This window comes from Plutella xylostella, chromosome 28 (genome assembly GCF_932276165.1).
Source record: "Plutella xylostella chromosome 28, ilPluXylo3.1, whole genome shotgun sequence".
Lineage (NCBI taxonomy): Eukaryota > Metazoa > Arthropoda > Insecta > Lepidoptera > Plutellidae > Plutella > Plutella xylostella.
This window is the reverse complement of record NC_064008.1, coordinates 6,927,589-6,947,182: the sequence shown is the minus strand read 5'-3', so window position 1 is coordinate 6,947,182 and position 19,594 is coordinate 6,927,589. Positions and strand designations below refer to the sequence as shown.

The 19,594-nt window shown below is 39.1% G+C and overlaps 1 protein-coding gene across 1 annotated transcript in view; it reads left to right on the top strand.

Moving 5' to 3' along the window:
- LOC105383971 (titin homolog) overlaps positions 1-19,594 on the top strand; it is a 132,642-nt gene that overhangs the window by 87,265 nt on the left and 25,783 nt on the right. Inside the window, exons 4-5 of the mRNA XM_038111121.2 lie at positions 1,497-1,708; positions 16,617-16,830. Coding sequence (XP_037967049.2) covers positions 1,497-1,708; positions 16,617-16,830 — 426 coding nt within the window. The remainder of the gene's footprint in view (positions 1-1,496; positions 1,709-16,616; positions 16,831-19,594) is intronic.

Genomic DNA, 19,594 nt, shown 5'->3' with positions numbered 1-19,594 from the left:
ATATTATGGTACTCCCTGTCCCACACAAGTAAATTGGGGCTTATATTTTTTCCAGTTATTTTGATGTGTATCCTTTTTTTTTCTTTGTTGTTTTGTATAAGTATGTGTTTCTTTTCTTTAAATCTGTATTTTTTTTGTTGTTGCTGTCTATGTGTCGAAAAAATGTATCTTTATCTTCAAATCACGCCATCTATCGTTTGTTTTTTTTGTGGCTACTGTCTATAGAAGAAATTCCGTCATTGACAATTTTACGTTACGAATTTATTTTTATTTATTTTATTTTTATTTTTACATTTTCGTGGAGAATCAACAGCATTTTGTTAATAAATAATTATTACTTATGAACACATAACAACTTGATGCCATTAACAGAATGAACTTAGTAAACCCAGTAAACCTAACACATCCAGAGGAAAAACAAAATCTCTTTCTCTCTCTCTGAAAAACATACTTAATAGCCCAAACTCGATGCTTTTAGCTATTAACATCTTTGAAATAAAATTGAGCCACCACCGTGTTACTGCCCTCATCAGATCCTCACGAGACCATACCTCAACCAGCACCAAGAGACTGTATTTTTGATCCCTAACCTAATGTTCGTGCGTATTGTCATCACTTAGATCCATTCGCTATATTCCTGCGTATTGTCATCACTTAGATCCATTCGCTATATTCCTGCTCCTCATCAGACCTTTACGAGACTGTAATATCACGAGAATATTGCACACTATCTAATTTAATTTAATGTATTGAATATACTGGAAGAATTATGCTTCCTCAATTTCAAATCAAATTATGTTGGTGTCATAAAAGTTGAAAAAGTGCAATGACAACCAATGTGCAGTGATTTTGTATCTGTACACGATAAGATCGCGAGCTGTCAGTGCTGCCTAAACCGACGTGACCCTTCTTTGGAGGCCAGCGGCCAACTGAGTCAAACGTCACTTGTGTTTATGATTTTATAACACAGAAAGCCGCCATAGATATTTGTATGAAGATTTGAGGGAAAAAAATTGCTCAAGTTTGGGATTAATTTACACAAAATAAGTGTGTGTTTATTAAAAAACAAGGTATTTAGCGCCTAGTCCAAGCCTTTAACTTTATAATATGATAAAAATCATATGAAAATTCTTTATAATTACGACACAGTTGTTACAATACGGGAGTGTGATTGACTGGTTTTTCTTGATATTCTGAAATTAATTTACAGTTATCCATAATCATTTACTTAAATTCGAATGATTCAGCACCTAGCTAGACTCTTCAACTACCTGTGTGATTTTTTTCAAGGCTGTAGAGCATCATTTACTACATAATTCTATGACAATGCCAACCCTCGATTCCCTATTGCAGACCCTTAAGCACTACCAATCACTTTTTCGACATCACCAAAGGTTAACTGATAGAAAATGCTGCTAGCATTAAGTTCGCCTTTGTACCAATTTACTTTGTGCAATAAAGAATTTAATAATAAAACAGTTTTTTGTCCTTCACAGACTTCAAGCCCGGTGACCGTAAAATCATCACGGGCCCGTTCTGGCACGAAGTGTTCACGGAGACATACGAAGACCACGACGACGACGTATCTACCACCACATCTGAGCCCCTGCCGTTCTTCGAGGATGACGCATCGACGAACAACGTGACGGCTCAGCTGGGCAGCCATGTTCACTTGCATTGTAGAGTGCATGACCTTGGGGAGAAAACGGTGAGTTTATTTATCTATTTATTTAATTCTTTATTGCACAAATGCACAAATATAAAAAATTACATGTACAAAAGGTGGGCTTAATGCTTAGAGCATTTTCTACCAGCCAAGTTTATAATCATCTTTTATGTTGCTACTTCACAGGGCTATTCCTATTTGCCAAATGTTTCATGTGTGGTCAGTACATTCGCCAAACTTATTGCTTTAATTGCCATTATTTTTGGTATTTGGCAAATACAGCAAACATCTAATCACAAATGCGAATGGCCAAGGGAGGTGGCAGCATTACAGTTAGATCGAGATGAGCCGAAGAATTTTTGGGGTGCCTAGGTGCGGGTGGAATGTGTCAAAACCGCGCGTTGCTATTGGTGCCTGGTTACACTGGTTAAAACAATGAAGAAGAAAAAGACGTAGCACGTAAGTGTCAGAGGTTACAAAATTAATTATTGTTGCCTTAATACTCATAAAATTTATTAGGTATTAACGGGTAGAGAATGCTATTACCACAAAATTCGGCTTGGTACCAATTTACTTTGTGCAATAAATAATTTTATACCTAATAATAACAATTTAATTTATGTTGACGCTTCTGCTGGAAAATAAGCGTTGGCGGATACTATTTAGGTACCTTATGTTATAATTAAATTACTTTAGTACAATACTAATAATATTACACCATACATTGTAGTTTTTATTAACTTATATTGCTTATCCGTGGGACGAAAGTGTTAATTTATCTTCCTGAACTTTACGATGCGCGGGGCGGCGAAGCAATAATATTTTTATCATCTAACTCAAAATAGTAAAAACTTTTTTACTATTACATAAACCGTATCAGATACATGGCTGAACGCATAAAATCTCTAAACTTATTCTACATTGTTGTAGTTTTATATTCCTGTTCTCGATTCTGTTAAAATGGAAACACTTTTTATTATGATTAAGTTTCTTTTCTGAGATGCATGATACCTGACCTGCATTGATAAATAATCGATCAGTGGCGATATGCAAACGAGTTTGCATTCAATTTTAAACGATTTAATCATTGATGTGATCGAAATTTAAAGGATTGGTAAAGATTATGCAATATACTGGGTGAAAGTTTGTCAATACTCGTATCCATGACCGATATATTCGACATTATAAATTATAAGTTACACAATACATATTACCTACGAGTTTTAGGTTTTTATGTTATTTTCAAAGGTGCCATGAGGATGTTCGATGAAATCCGTTTTCGCCAGTTATTGATATGTAGGGTAGATATCAAACACATCCATAGCAACATAGCACATCTCTGTTAGAAAACCACAATAACACAGAAACTTGCACATATTTTATAGATCAAATGAATATTATTTTGTTTTGTGACTGAACATAAACACTCTAGCCAAAACCTCACCCTCCTCGAAGGTCCTTCTGAGAACCTTCAAAGCCTCAGCAAACTACACTGTCCCCCAAAACATCAAGCCAGGTATGAGGTAGAAAATCTACATAAACCAATTTCACACAATAGCAATTTCCAGGTGACAGCTGATTTATGTTTGAGCAAAGTCAAAGGGTATAAATAAATAACCATTCATCTTCTTTACTCACTGCCGGTTACACGTATAGGGGAGAAAATCTTCTGACAAGAATAATACCTATCGGGACTTCGGGATATGAAGAAAAATCTAACACAGTACGGGTTTCTGAACTGAGAACTTCAAGTTAAGCAGAAGTTTTATTATGACAGGCACCGCTGTGATTGGCTAAACTGTCGAGGATGATTGAATAGATACGGTTTGTTTTGACAAGTTACAGTCGTGTATGTAAGTACAGTGCTCCAAAATTGATAATGCGCATAGAAATCTTTGACAGATCGGTTGTTTTCGATTATGTGACACATGATAATGACTCCTATTTCTTTCGAACAAGGTGCAAAATGCAAGTGTTTTTTTTAAGGGTCTTACGATTTAATGATACGGGTGTGAAGATCTGCATGTGCATTATTAATTTTGGACAAGACAGTGTATATCAATAGGCAAAAGTCTGATGCGTTATGACGACCAATAGATCAACATGAGAGACTGACAGGATTGGTTAATATTTCACCTCAGTTTGACCTTTTGTCTAATGCTATTTAAAATAAAATAACCTATAGCTAGGTACTTACTTAAAAAGCTGAAGTGACCCGATATCAAATAGATAAATATAAAATAGGATAGATTTAATTCCAAAACTCCTTCGTTTTTCTTAAACCGATTCTGATACAAACTTAACATACATTGATACACCTAAAAACGACAGATATTTATGATTTAGGTATGTTTTTTGATTGATGGTGTAATGTAGCAGCTCGGCAGGGGCTGGTCTGGATCACCGGGGAGCGACCCCTGGGCGAATCGACCTGCCTGGCCTCCCCCGAGAGTAGGGGTTGGGTGCTATATTGTAATGTGATACTTACCCTTATGACTAACGTCCCTAGTGCTTAGGGCTGGTACCTACCTAATAACTCTCAATTAATATGTACCGGGAAGCGGTCTTAGGCTAGCTCAGCTTGACGCCGGCCTCTGAAGGAGTGCCTGGTCGCCTGGGGGATCTACAATGACCGTGAAGCGGTCCTAACTACCCTGATCTTGATCCTGAGGCCCCTGGAGGGAAATAACCTCGGTAGGTGTACGGGGTGAGAATTAATAATGCCGATTAATTAGTGTAACACAATTGAGGCGGCACTGGACCCGCTTTATTTACAATCAAGTTAACTTATATATCTAAGGTACTTACAGCTTACGTACTTAATATTAACACACTACACAAATGCACAAATACTTATCACGATTACTGATATTTATAATGGTCGGGCCCTGAAGGGGCCTACGCGGATGTTCCTATCTTAATAAGGGGAAGGATACAGGGTACAGGAGGTCGGGCGAATACCGGTGGTGCGTGTGGACTTGTTCCAGGGTTCGTGGAGTGTATTTGTGTCGACAAGAATGTGGCTGAAGGCCGGTGTGTGTTCGGTGATTGTATAGTTCGGTACTTACACAGATGCTTTAAACTAGGCAACCCAGGCATCCATGTACGTATCCGGGGGACCTCGATCCGCTAATTAGGCGGCCCACTGTGTCGGGTCTAGTCGGGTATACGGATGCTTTAAACTAGGCACCCCAGGCATCCATATAACCGAGAGGCCTCGGTCCGTTGAGCAACCTACCTCGCGGGGAGACCGGTGATGTGAGATTAGTGTGCGTGAATAGATTACTTGAATAGATATGGGTGCGGGGAGGGATCTCGGGAACGGAATGATCACTCGTCGGAATAGGAGGTGGCGAATGGTGCTCTAGCGGCGGTCCGGCGGCTATTTATAGGCGGGTCGCCCCGCGCCCCTTGTATTCTCCGGAGTCGTCTGTGTGGTGCCCCGCCTCGTCTCGCACACGCCGGGCGCTCTTGTGGCTGCGGTGTGAGGGTAGGTGTGTTGGGCGGTTGGTTTGTAACGGCTCGTTACATTCTCCCCCCTCAGCAGAAGAATTTTTACCTGGTAAAAATTCACAGGTCATGTAGATACATACAAGGAAAAATTAAGAGAACGGTGCATGTACTGGTGCATTTGTTTACAAACGGGTTCCTACTTTATCATCTGGATTCAGGATATTTACTTAGACATTTGTTTCAGGTTAATTTATATTTATAATATTATTAACTTTGGAAAAAAAAGATTACACGGTATTGTCCATGAGCATTTCATCCCTGCTTGGTGCCGGTAAATTCGGACGGAAACGGTATATTATATTCGGGATTCTTTTCTCCATAAAAGATGTGAATATTTTGTTTTTACAAGACATGAGCAATGATAAAATGCATGGTTGGATTTACTTACATTGTAGGCTATGTATGTACAACTTATTGAGTACTGATATACATTTTCCTGGTAATTACATTAGGTATACGGTTTCAGCTTTTCGGTATTTACGTTGCAAATAAATTAAAATTTAATATTTATACGGCATGTGCCCTTGCGCTGAAATTTACTCGGTCGGTTTGACACTTGACAACAAAAATTCTAACCTGTGTACGTTCACAGAGTAACGTATTGGGCTGCGTTCAAAAATATAACAATCTTTATTCTAAGTCTGAGAAATTTTTTTACTTGTGACTTGGATGGAAAAAGGTGGATGTTATATGTTTAACATGTCTGTGTGTCTATTATTTACTTATATCATATTATACTACGGACGGACGGTGTAAAATGTGTGCATTTGCGTTTACATTTTTACCTATTTCTATATTTTCAATATAGATTGCGGTTTTTCGGTTGTATATCTATAATTAAATTACAAATTATACATAATAAAGTTTTATGCGGTACGGTACGGAATGACTAGGTCATAAATATAAAAATGTTTAAACTTTTTATGGCTATTTGTCTTCAATCTTCATTATGTTGATGATTGAGGGTAGGTTTGGAATAATCGGTTCGTTCGGCATCGCATGAGTACCGCGGCTAGGCACATCTGGCGATGGGTGATGACGTAGTCGGTAGGTTATTACTGCTTCGGTTCGGTGGAATTTGGTTGCAGCGAGTTTGATAACGATGATTTTAGTCGTTCTTTATACTTTTTCATATGATGAAGAACATCTTTGTACATCCCGGGCCAGTAATATGTTTCGGCAATGCTTTTTAGGATTTTTCCCGTGCTTCGGTGGCCTGTTGTTGTCGGTTCATTAAGGTGTTGTTCGATAATCGACCTTCTCTTCAATGTCGGAACGCATAATTTCCACTGCGATTGTGCATTGATCTTGGCCCCGTATCTCGGATTTACAATTCGTTTATGGAGTGAGCTGTTTTTAATCATAAATGTTGGGTCGTTTTGAGGCGAATTTCGAGTTTCAGACATTTTTCGGTCGAACCATTCTTTTCGTTCCTGGATTGAAGCTGTGTCGGGATATCTTGGTGGATGTAGTTGGTTAGGTTTTTTCTTTTGCTTGCGGGATTTTGATTTTCTTGGGCCGTTTATTATATTATTGTCTGGTGGCGTTGATTCTGGTGCGGCGATTTCTGTGACTTTCGGTGTATTTTCAGTGTTGTTGTCCCAGGTTATTGTGGCTCCTGCCTTTCTTAGGAGGTCTATGCCTATGATAACTAGGTTTGGCGGTGAATAAACTGGTAGTACGAAGAGTTCGTGTGATATTTTTCTCTGCCGTATCTCGATTTCTGGGTCTATTTTGAGTTTCACGTCCATGACTCTGCCATCGGATCTTGACTCGGTTACTCGCATCCCTGCGACTTTTTCTGTGTCGGCGTTTGTCGAGTTCTCTTCATAAATGTTTCTACTTATGTATGATCTGGTGGAGCCTGTATCAACTAACGCTCGGTATATGATTTTACCTATTTTTACGTCTTCAAAAATTCGTTGTTCTGGTCGGTTTTCTTCGGCGGTTATGTTCGTGTCTCCGAACTTGGTTTCTCTTCTGCAGCAGTTGCGCGTTAGTCTCCCGAGGACTCCGCATTGGCTACAGAACAGTACTTGCCTGCCCCGGCATTCCTTGTGTGAGTGGCCTGCTTTGCCGCAGTTCCAGCAGCACGTGGTCCTGTCGTATTTTTCGTGTATTTTACGAGGTTCTGGTGACGTTTCTGGATGACTTTTCGGTGTCTGGCGGTGTCGGTCTGGTCGGTGGTTCCACTGTTGAGATGAGGATTCTTCTGTGATCTGCTCGTACTCGGCTGCCTGTCTTATTAATTCCCCGAGGCTGGTGAAGTCTTGCTTTTTGATGTAGTACTTGTAGTTCGCGTTCATGTTTTCGTAGACTCTTTCTTCTTTTTCGGTTTTGGTCATTTTTCCGTACCTTCTCATCAGGGTTTGTATGTCGGTCAGGTAATTGACGAAAGACTCATGGTTGTGTTGTTTTCGTGCGATGATCATTTCGAGCAGGTTCTTCTCGTATCCCGCCGGGTAGAAAAAGAGTTTGAATTCTTCTAGGAAGTCCTCCCACTTTTTCCAGTTGTCAGAGTTGTTCCTGTACCATAACAGCGGTTTACCTCTTAGTACTTTAGGTAGTACCTGGAGTAATCGGTCCTGCGGGACGTCACCTGATGACGTCAGTTCATCCAAACGCTCGATGAACTCAACCGGGTCGCATGCGGTGTCGAACGATATATTCCATTCCCTCACGATGGATGACAGGTTCAGCTGGTTCGCGGTTCTGGTCTGGTCTTCGGATGTCATCTCGAAGGTCTCCTCCTCTTCTTCTCTGATGTAGTCGGACAGCTGCTTCCTCAGCTTGTCAACGGTTAAATTTACGGTCGGTAGCTTCCTTTCCCTACTTTCCCTTATTAATTCCTCTTTACTAAGGTTATAAATCCAAGAAGTTGGCATTTGATGCTGTATATTTACCTAATATAAAACGGGGCCAGTTTGTAATCGGTTACGGAAATTTAAATAAAAATGACCAACAAAAATTTACGTGCTCTTTACTTTTGAATTGTAATTTTTGTTAAACGGGGTCGGTCGGTCGGTTGTCGGTCTATTTTTAGAACAATTACGGGTAGATAGTTAACTTGAACGTTTAGTCGGTCGGTCGGTTATTTCTAATGATTAACGAGTTATTACGGGGGGCTAAATAATATTAAATATTGATGAGAATTAGTGGATTTTACGTTGGGCGCCAAATGTAATATAGCAGCTCGGCAGGGGCTGGTCTGGATCACCGAGGAGCGACCCCTGGGCGAATCGACCTGCCTGGCCTCCCCCGAGAGTAGGGGTTGGGTGCTATATTGTAATGTGATACTTACCCTTATGACTAACGTCCCTAGTGCTTAGGGCTGGTACCTACCTAATAACTCTCAATTAATATGTACCGGGAAGCGGTCTTAGGCTAGCTCAGCTTGACGCCGGCCTCTGAAGGAGTGCCTGGTCGCCTGGGGGATCTACAATGACCGTGAAGCGGTCCTAACTACCCTGATCTTGATCCTGAGGCCCCTGGAGGGAAATAACCTCGGTAGGTGTACGGGGTGAGAATTAATAATGCCGATTAATTAGTGTAACACAATTGAGGCGGCACTGGACCCGCTTTATTTACAATCAAGTTAACTTATATATCTAAGGTACTTACAGCTTACGTACTTAATATTAACACACTACACAAATGCACAAATACTTATCACGATTACTGATATTTATATTGGTCGGGCCCTGAAGGGGCCTACGCGGATGTTCCTATCTTAATAAGGGGAAGGATACAGGGTACAGGAGGTCGGGCGAATACCGGTGGTGCGTGTGGACTTGTTCCAGGGTTCGTGGAGTGTATTTGTGTCGACAAGAATGTGGCTGAAGGCCGGTGTGTGTTCGGTGATTGTATAGTTCGGTACTTACACAGATGCTTTAAACTAGGCAACCCAGGCATCCATGTACGGTGGCCTGCGCCTAAAAGTATACAGGCGGAGTTTTTAAAATAGCTCCCTGATGATGAAGGGACCAGCTACATCTGTTATAAATCCGGGGACGTGTTGTGTGTGATGTGTGCAGCAGTGGTGTTTATGTGGATGTGCTTGAGCAGCATGTGAGCTTGAGATCGCTATTTTAAAAACTCCGCCTGTATACTTTTAGGCGCAGGCCACCGTACGTATCCGGGGGACCTCGATCCGCTAATTAGGCGGCCCACTGTGTCGGGTCTAGTCGGGTATACGGATGCTTTAAACTAGGCACCCCAGGCATCCATATAACCGAGAGGCCTCGGTCCGTTGAGCAACCTACCTCGCGGGGAGACCGGTGATGTGAGATTAGTGTGCGTGAATAGATTACTTGAATAGATATGGGTGCGGGGAGGGATCTCGGGAACGGAATGATCACTCGTCGGAATAGGAGGTGGCGAATGGTGCTCTAGCGGCGGTCCGGCGGCTATTTATAGGCGGGTCGCCCCGCGCCCCTTGTATTCTCCGGAGTCGTCTGTGTGGTGCCCCGCCTCGTCTCGCACACGCCGGGCGCTCTTGTGGCTGCGGTGTGAGGGTAGGTGTGTTGGGCGGTTGGTTTGTAACGGCTCGTTACAATGGTAAAAACCCCTGACGAGTACTTATTATTCTCAGCCAATCAGAATCGAATTTCCATATCTTATTTCCATCTCCGCGGCTATAACGAATAAAATTTCATTGGAATTTATTATTAACATATTAGGTACCTACTATTAATATTTCAGCTCACCCGCTTTTTGCTGTACATTTTTTACTCACGTGAAAGACGTTAAAATATGAAAAATATACAATGTTAGAAAAATTATTCTGCCTCAGCATAATGCTATAATTATTAATAAATGATCACAGTGCTGGTATTCTGTCAGGACCAACTGAGTGAGAGACAGATAAGCTTCCACCAAACACAAATCTTTGTTTGAAGTAAATAATATATAAAAGTGTGTACCTACATATTACACTCACGCACAATGAACAGGTTCCACTGACAAAACACTGAGACAACACCAAATTACTCCTAAACGGAGAAAGCTAGCTTAATGAAGCCTTCTGCAACATTGAAGTACATTTAACTGAGCATCAGGATATTACCAATTAAAAACAATAATATTTTGTTCAAATTTAAAAAGAAATAATTAAAAAATGGGGTGCTTGCGTCGGCATTTTCTGAGTGGAACTTTTTCATTGCCCGTGAGTGTATTATGTACCACTTAGGGCATGTAATACCGGAACTATTTTCAATACCGGTATTGAGTTCCGGTATTGCAACTCAATACCGGGATCCCGGTATTAATACCGGTATTAGATTTCCTTGTAATAAATGGCATATATTGTGATTAAAGGTCGTATAGGTCAAAATAAAACGAGAAAAAGCAATGAAATTCAGTTTTTTGTAGAGAGAATTGAGTATTAGTTTAAATTTTACAATTATTTTTTTTTTACATCCAGTGTCCGTTTACGCATGGACAACAGTAGATATTAAACGGCCGAAAACTGCATCAAACGGTTGGAAACAAGTGCGCTTTCACAGTACATAGGAATACTATATCTTAATCGCTTTATTATAGCCTAAAAAAGTCCGATTCCGGTATTACTTCAATACCGGTATTAACTTTCAATACCGGTATTGAAAAAAGCGTGAATTTTGCTCCTAATACCGGTATTACGAATACCGGTATTGCGGTATTGCATGCCCTAGTACCACTACATAATAGGTAGGGTTTTATATTTCATAATACTATCATAACATGATTATTTACCTTCATGAGTATGTTCGAATATGCATAATATTTATTAATTTAATAGGTATATGGAATACTAACATAGTTTGCACAACAGACACAGAAGATTTATTTTATAAATAATGTAATATTTTATGAATACTTTGTGGTATTGAGCGTCAAATACAGCTGAACCGAACATTTCGATGGTTTTCTATTATAAACGACTGGTTCCTGAAAAGTGCTATAAGTATTACCTTGTATATGCAGGGTGTTGCAAAATGGGTATACTAAGCCGAAACCGACATGTGCAGCCCTGAAATTCTGATTTCCATGCAGCACATGTAGGTTTCGGCTTAGTATACCCTTTTTGCAACACCCTGTATATGTGTAACAACATAATAAACGCATATTGCAGTTGACGTTTTCCTTCACCCAAGGACGATGGTTTCAAAGACCGAATTATTACACGTCAGTGGCACGATTCGAACCCGCATCTCTGGCGTGAGAAGCGGACGCTTACACGACTGACCTATCACCTCGATCACTGAGGCTTTGTTAAATGGTGGTAGATTCATAATCTTGACAATCAGCAAATATTTCTGTGTTGAGTTGAATAAATTATATTCTATTATAATCTATTCTACGGCTCTGAACTACTTATATATTAGGATTCCTCACTATGGCAAAAAGATTGACCAGTCAGAATAGCTTCAGTCGCTGATATTTTTAACCGACTTTAAAAAGGAGAAGTTTCTCAATTCGGCTGTATATAGGTATATAATTTTTTCGACGGTCGAATGGCGTAGTGGTTAGTTGCCCTGACTGCTATGCCAAAGGTCCCGGGTTCGATTTCCGGCTGGGGCAGATATTTGTTTAAAGTCAAATATTTGTACTCGGGTCTTGGGTGTTTATATTTATATTTAATATGTATCTATCTATGTATTTGTGTAGATATCAGCTGTCCGATACCCATAACACAGGTTCTGCCTAGCATGGGGTCGGATGGCCGTGTGTGAGATGTCCCCACATATTATATTATTATATGTTTTATTATATTTTCTTGAAATATACCACATTTTCCGTTCATGGCACACCGTCTATTTAAGTGTTCGTATTCTAACACAATAAACGGATAAATAATAGCATCTTCCTAGTTGTCTTGATATGTGTGACCTAATTCTGTCTAGTCTAGAATAGTCTAGATAGATAGACACCTTGTACAGAAAGGACGTTAGCGTCGAGAATTGTATGTAATTTATTGTTTGCCGTCCATCTTTGTGTCTCGTTAATATATTGTTGTTATGTTGGAACTAAATGTACAGCAATTTTGTCAAAATGAAAAATGTACATTAATTTTTCTTAATAATCTAAGATTGGCACAGCCAGCAAAATTTTGAAATTTATCTTATATTTTTTCAGCAATGATATATATACTGTTTCTAATAAAATTTACTGTCTAGAAAAAATACATTAGGATTCTATTCTGAAGCTCAATCTTTCAGTTAAATTTGATTTAATTCGAAAATCGTTGTCAAATATTTTTGCGATAGGTTCGTTTCCGAAATAAATGAATCGATAATATCGATTGGGTAAGCGAATAGGTACTCGAATGAAGACCTCAAACAAGTAAACATAGCGTGGGACGACCCCAGGCTCGCTATATTGCGTAAAAGCCCTTTCTGAATGAGGCGTAGTTTGCAAAGTAATTGAGGTTCGGCAAAAAGTTGATATTTTTAAGGAGGAATAAAAGTACTTTAACTTTTACTTTAGTGGGTGGATAACGAACTCTGAGGGAAGAGTGGAAAGTCATAAACCTTCTAGTTAATACGTAGAAATAAACACTCTATAGTACACTGCAGGACATGGTCCTCCTCCAAGATTTGAGGAGATTTTCCATAATATCTACGCTTATCATGCGAGTTGGAAATCCTAACTAATATTATAAATCCGAAAGTAACTGTGTCTGTCTGTCTGTTACTCTTTCACGCCAAAACTACTGAACGGATTTGAATGAAATTTGGTATATATACGGTCTAGACCCTGGGAAAGAACATAGGCTACTTTTTATCCCGGAATTCCCACGGGAAAACTTTTTAAGGCGAAGCGAAGCGCGCGGGAACAGCTATATCACATAAATAAATAAATAAATATGCGGGGACATCTCACATATGGCCATCCAACCCCAAGCTAGGCAGCGCCTGTATTATGGGTATCGGACAGCTGATATATCTACACAAATACATAGATATATAAATATTAAATATCAACACCCAAGACCCGAGTACAGATTTTAAACAAATATCTGCCCCAGCCGGGAATCGAACCCGGCACCTTCGGCTTAGCAGTCAAGGCCACTAACCACTACGCCATTCGACCGTCACAATAATTTTACATAAAAAACAGATATTAAGTTATTGCCTTTAAAAAATATTTACTTCGGCTGGGATTCCGTCCCAAAACCTTCGGCACAGAGTCAAAGTGCTTTACGAGATAATAATATCAGTAACTGTAATAATTATTCTTGGTGAACGGTTGGAATAAATGCTAATATCAAACATAATAATACATAACTAGTAAATATACAGTTTGTTCTATGAATTAGGAGGTTCATATACAGAGAACATCAACCAAAAACCATTATTCTAACAAATAACGCTTATTTATACCGAAAAAAACATGTGTTAGTAGTTTTATTCTGAATATACAAGAATTAGCAGTTTAGAGTCGGACAGTGTTTATAGTTCGCCGTCTGAAGTCTAGACAAAAACACATAACCCGTCCTTTTACTATATTTTCTACATAAACACAACATATTGTAACTGACAGTCCACCCTTTTTAAATCGCCGACGTTGAAAAAAAAGAGGTCTTTTGTAAGTTTTACGTGCCTCTGTGTCTGTGGTAACGAAGTGTGATCCGTAGCTCCCAATCGGCTGAATCGATTTTCATTTTATTTAGGGTCATAGGTAATTTTACCCTAGGTGTTCTTAGCCATGTTTCATGGAAATCGGTTTCGCAGTTCAAAAGTTATAGAGTTGAAAGTTATGCAAAACATAGATAGTTAGATAGGATACGCTTTATTTGCACACCAACAAAGAATCATAGGAATAACAAATTGCAACTTAATTAGGGTAGAAAAGGAGGTCTTATAACTAAAAGTGATTGTGTTGAAAGACAACCTTTGTTAAATGTAACATAATGTTAAATGTAATGATAAGTTTATAAATACGAAGTATTTTTAATTATACATATAAATAATAATTATGGTCCATGTGTCAGTTTGTCTAACAATTGAATTTGTATATTCTTTTTAAGTTTGCATAGGCTAACCATATTAGCTATATATTATTTACTATGATAACTGTATACAGGATCAAAAGGTGTGGAAGGAAAAAGGGGAGGCCTTTGCCCAGCAGTGGAAAACTAAACAGGCTAATTAAAAAAAACTGTATACGGCCCTAAAGTTTATAATAATAATACTTGGAGCTCGGATACCTTCTGGCAGACTGTACAAACTGAAACCACCCTCGCTATACCGCATTCGACGTTAAAACTTCGAGAATCACAGTAACAATTCAATTTATACAACAGAAGTGGGCAAAGTGGCTAAAGTGGTCACCACGGCGCCACGCTCTGGTCTCATGAAGCCCCACAAGTTATAATTAGTTCTATAGTCGGGACAATGCATAATGGTGCCCCACAAACAATGTGCAACTGTGTTAAAGCGCAGTTCTGTTGCTGTAAGGTTTCCGAATATTCCATGAATACACTTAAGAGCAATGGAAAAGTTCCACTTGCAAAAGGTAGACACCAAATGACTCCAATATTTTTTAATCTATTTGAATTGGACTCCTAAATAGCATAAGTATACTTCGGTTGGTACTTATTAGGTACTAAGGATATTTTTAAACCCTTTATTTTATTTTAGTTTTTAATTTGCTGTGCCCGACAGGGTCCATAAAGTTCCTAATTTCATGTATTGAACACCAGTAAAACTTACTTATGGATGCAATAAAAGATTGAGTATTGAGTACAGTCAGGTAAAAGTTAATTTAGCTCTCCTGAATATTTACAATTCTTTACTGTCAAGCGGAACTGTATTTTTTTAAAATTCCCAAAAAATACAATTTGATTTTATATAATTTTTCAATCATCTCTCCTCGTTTCGCCTCACCGATGGAAAACTACTTTTACTTTCTCTAAAAACAATACTCTTATGCCTTAACCGCATTCACTGTTCATAATGAAAGCCTTGCTTATTCAACTCGGCCGGTGCAGTTTGATTAAATGGTCAGTTACGCGGCGTAACGGCGTACTACGCCGTTTGTCGTTTGTATGAAATTACAACTTACCTCGCGGTATTGTAGAGCTTGCAGTATTTGCAACGGTTTGTTATAATTGGATATATTATAATAACAAAATATATTATTAGATTAGGATATAATCAAATCAAATCAAATCAATCGGCGCGTTATAAAATTAAGGGCTTTTGTTCTACGACTTATGGAAATTCTATAAGAAAATTTTACTCTTTTCTATATATGCAGGCATATTATTATATTATTTATAGAACACCCTGTATAAATCGGATAAAATCAGACACAATCTAAAGCACCCTGTATAGACCAGCTAAAACTAGGCACAATCTAGAACATCATCATCATCATTAGCCTATAGCAGTCCACTGCTGGATGAAGCCTCTCCAAAAGCACGCCACTGGATGCGATCTTTAGCTTTCCGCATCCAATCATAACCAGCCACCTTTCGCAAGTCGTCACCCCATCTAGCCGGAGGGCGTCCCACACTACGTTTGCCTAGTCGCGGCCGCCACTCCAGAACACGTTTACAATCTAGAACACCCTGTATAAATCAGGTAAATCGAGGCACTGTAAAACCTGTTTCCCGCAAATTTCGCTTCGCCTTAAAACGGAATTTGCAGCGGAATTCAGGATTAAAAAGTAAATAACGACACTCACAAATAACGACGTGTCGTCTACAAGAATTATTTAATTTACAAAATTAGTTTAGTGGTTCTAAAGACCATCTGAACTAGTCGAAAAGACGACATCACCTGATTAGGTTAGTTTTACTACAACCCAAAGCCCACATTTGTACTTCCCACATTTTATTTCTTTCGACATGATTTATAAAGTCGGGTTGCCCACTTACCCGACAACTCTCTCAGCTCAAGCTTGCTTGTGTTGGGGTCCACCAACCCGCACTTGGTCAGCGTAGTGGACTAGGCCATCTCTCATTAAACCCGTCTTTATTTGGATAGAGACATGATGGGTTGTGATGATGATGATATTTCTTTGCTTTCATTTATAACTTGACCGAGTGCTCGGCCGAGGATACTGTCTCACCACTCTACTCGGTAGGTACAAGGGTATTACGATTTTCGTATCACCCCTTCCCCCCACTGAAAACTATCTAAATTTACCCTTACAAACAGTGTTCACTACCAGATTAACCATATTTGGTTTTGTGGGATGTAGGTACCAATTCTTCTTCAGGTGCCATCTACTATCGTAGGTCGGCTATCATTATGGCCACTTGGGCCCGGGAAGTCGCAGGTCGGAATAGCTCTATGGTGGACATATTGAACCATTCGGCGAGGTTCTGTAGCCAGTGAGTTCTTCTACGGCCAGGTCTTCTTTTGCCCTGTTTTTTCCCTTGGTACCTATGCTTTACGATAAGTTTGTTCTTTTGACTAAAAACTTATTCTAGTCTATCCTATTCCAGATATCGTGGGTGCGGCGACGCGGCGAAGACTTGCACCTCCTCTCGTTCGGCCGCCACACCTACTCCGCCGACTCTCGTTACTCACTCGCATTCGAACACCCGAATGACTGGCGCCTGTTGATACAGTACGTCAGTGAAAGGGACGAGGGGTACTACGAGTGTCAGATATCCACGCATCCGCCGCTTGTGAGGAGAGTGCTGCTCAGTGTTGTCGGTGAGTGTTCTTTTATTTGTTTATGTACTAGCAGTTTCCAGTTAAGCGCAGCGTTGGGCGCCCCCCCGCGAGGTGGACGGACGATATAGTCAAGTCCGCAGGGAAGCACTGGATGCGGGCCGCCTAAGATCGGACAAGGTGGGACTCATTGGGGGAGGCCTATGTTCAGCAGTGGACGTCCTATATATGGCTGAGATGATGATGATGATGATGATGATGATGATAGCCGTTTCTAGCGAGCTTCGCCTTAAATCAAATCAATAAGAATTACGTCACGTTAGGCCACACAAAAATACCCAGAAATACAGACATAACCTAACTTATCTAGTGATATTCTATTATGCTATGCACTTGTATGGCAAAAGAAGTAGAGTCAGCTATGTTATGTGTTGTGCAACTACAACATCACAATGCTAGCTGGTTTTAAGTTTCCCCCTTTACTTAACTAAACTTAAATAGATAGGTATTACTCACATTTTGTGATGTTATTTGAATAATCACGTATGGAAAATAATATAGTGAAGTAAACTAGGTGATAGGTAAGTATTAGAGGTTATGTCAGTTTAAAATTTTGGGGTAAAAAGTTGCTTATAATAATAATAATGTCAAGTGTGTAATCCAGGGTTAAAATGGGTTCAGCCGATTTTCCATTTAAAATTTGCCCTAGGTACTGGCACACTGGCACTTGCAAATTTTAGATCCCACTTAAGTTTTAAGAAAAAGTCACGCACGGTCATCGTTTCCGGGTTTTCAAATATAATAAGGCTGTTTTATAATAAGGCTCTAGACCTAAATGTTAACGAGTACGTGAAATACGAGTAAAAGAGATCTTATCTACCCATACGGACCTGAAGGGTTACTTTATATTGCAAAAATATGTAGGTACTAACGCAATCGAAATTTAATAACATGCCCGAGTCCGCGATATCATCAAATTTATACAGATAATCACCAAAAGTATGAACAAGTCAAGTAAGTATACTCTGAATACTAATGAGGTCACAAAAATCAATGACACTTGTCGATAGGATAGGAAATTCGATAGGCAGTTAACCGGAATTTGTATAAGTGTTTAGTTTATATCGTTACCAACATGAGCGCTGATCAATATGTCAGACAAAATAATGTCCGGTGGTGGTGGTAACCCATTGACAAAGGAATAAAGAGAGGACATGGCATATCCACGAAAAAAATGCGCCTACCTAAACTTTGGTTTTAATTAAAATGGCGGCTTTTTTTCTTGAAAAATATGTATAAACAAACAAATTGTTTGACAGCTGAAGTACCTTGTGTTTGGATGTCAATCAAAATGGCGACCGGTCGCAATGTTGTAATTTTAGGCAAAGACAAAACTACTGTTGTCCTTTTTTACGTAGGATAACACCAATAAGTTAAAAAGAGACGACGATATATTTTTAAGTACCGATTTTTATGCCAGGTCCTCTCTTTATTCCTTTGTCATTGTGGTAACCCCACAGATTGCATGACAGCTGCTCTCGCTCGTAAGTTTTTTTGTAAAGCTAGAGTGACCCCATGGTCCGGGTAACTTAATTATTCCGGGTCAAGAAAAACCCTCTAAGGATATTTTCAACTGCAAAAGGGACTTCCCTAGAGGTCCTCTGTAGGGCGTAATATTTAATATAACCCGTCAAGTATAATGCAGGGTGTAGGGTGGCATTTTATCAGTAAACATCTTTATTGAAAAAAAAACTTTAACGAATATAAGATTTACAAAGACTTGCCTTTTTTCATTTTGAATAAATAATTTTACATATTTACAGCGCCAACTTATTAATTATCTGTTTAGGAGTAATTTGGTGCTATTTCCACTGAAACTTTTTCATTGCTCACGAATTTATGATGTCAAATCATTCATGTCTGAAAGTTATTACAGCCCACGGTCATCTAAAAATAAAATTTCATCTCTAAAATTGCAAATTAATATTCTTTTTCAATCTTAAGAATTATAATTTACATTATGGAAAGTAGGCGTTAGTAGTTATTTTAAAGATCTGTATTTTTTATTTTTGTTTTGATAAGAATGAATAATAATATAAATGAAGAATTGCCAAAAGAGGATGGGCAAAAATATATGGGAGCTGGGACCACCCTCCAATAGCAGTAAGACTAATGTCGTTGGATAGGTCTTGTCAATAGGAATAACTTTTGCTTTGACAGCTTTGTTGTCACAGTTGTCCGTTCAGAGATATATGACATATAAGTTCCGATAGGATAAAATGTAGTTTTATAATTAATGGTGGAGGAGTGTTGTGTTTGTGGTCATCGTATGTGGTAAGTAAAGCTGTCAAAGCAAAAGTTATTCCTATTGACAAGACCTATCCAATGACATTAGTCTTACTGCTATTGGAGGCTGGACCACCCTCCAATAGCAGTAAGACTAATGTCGTTGGATAGGTCTTGTCAATAGGAATAACTTTTGCTATGACAGCTTTGTTGTCACAGTTGTCCGTTCAGAGATATTTGACTTATAAGTTCCGATACTCGTCAGTTCATCTTACTGCTATTGGAGGCTGGACCACCCTCCAATAGCATTAAGACTAACATCGTTGGATAGGTCTTGTCAATAGGAATAACTTTTGCTTTGACAGCTTTGTGATAACAGTTGTCCGTTCAGAGATATTTGACTTATAAGTTCCGATACTCGTCAGTTCATCTTACTGCTATTGGAGGCTGGACCACCCTCCAATAGCAGTAAGACTAATGTCGTTGGATAGGTCTTGTCAATAGGAATAACTTTTGCTTT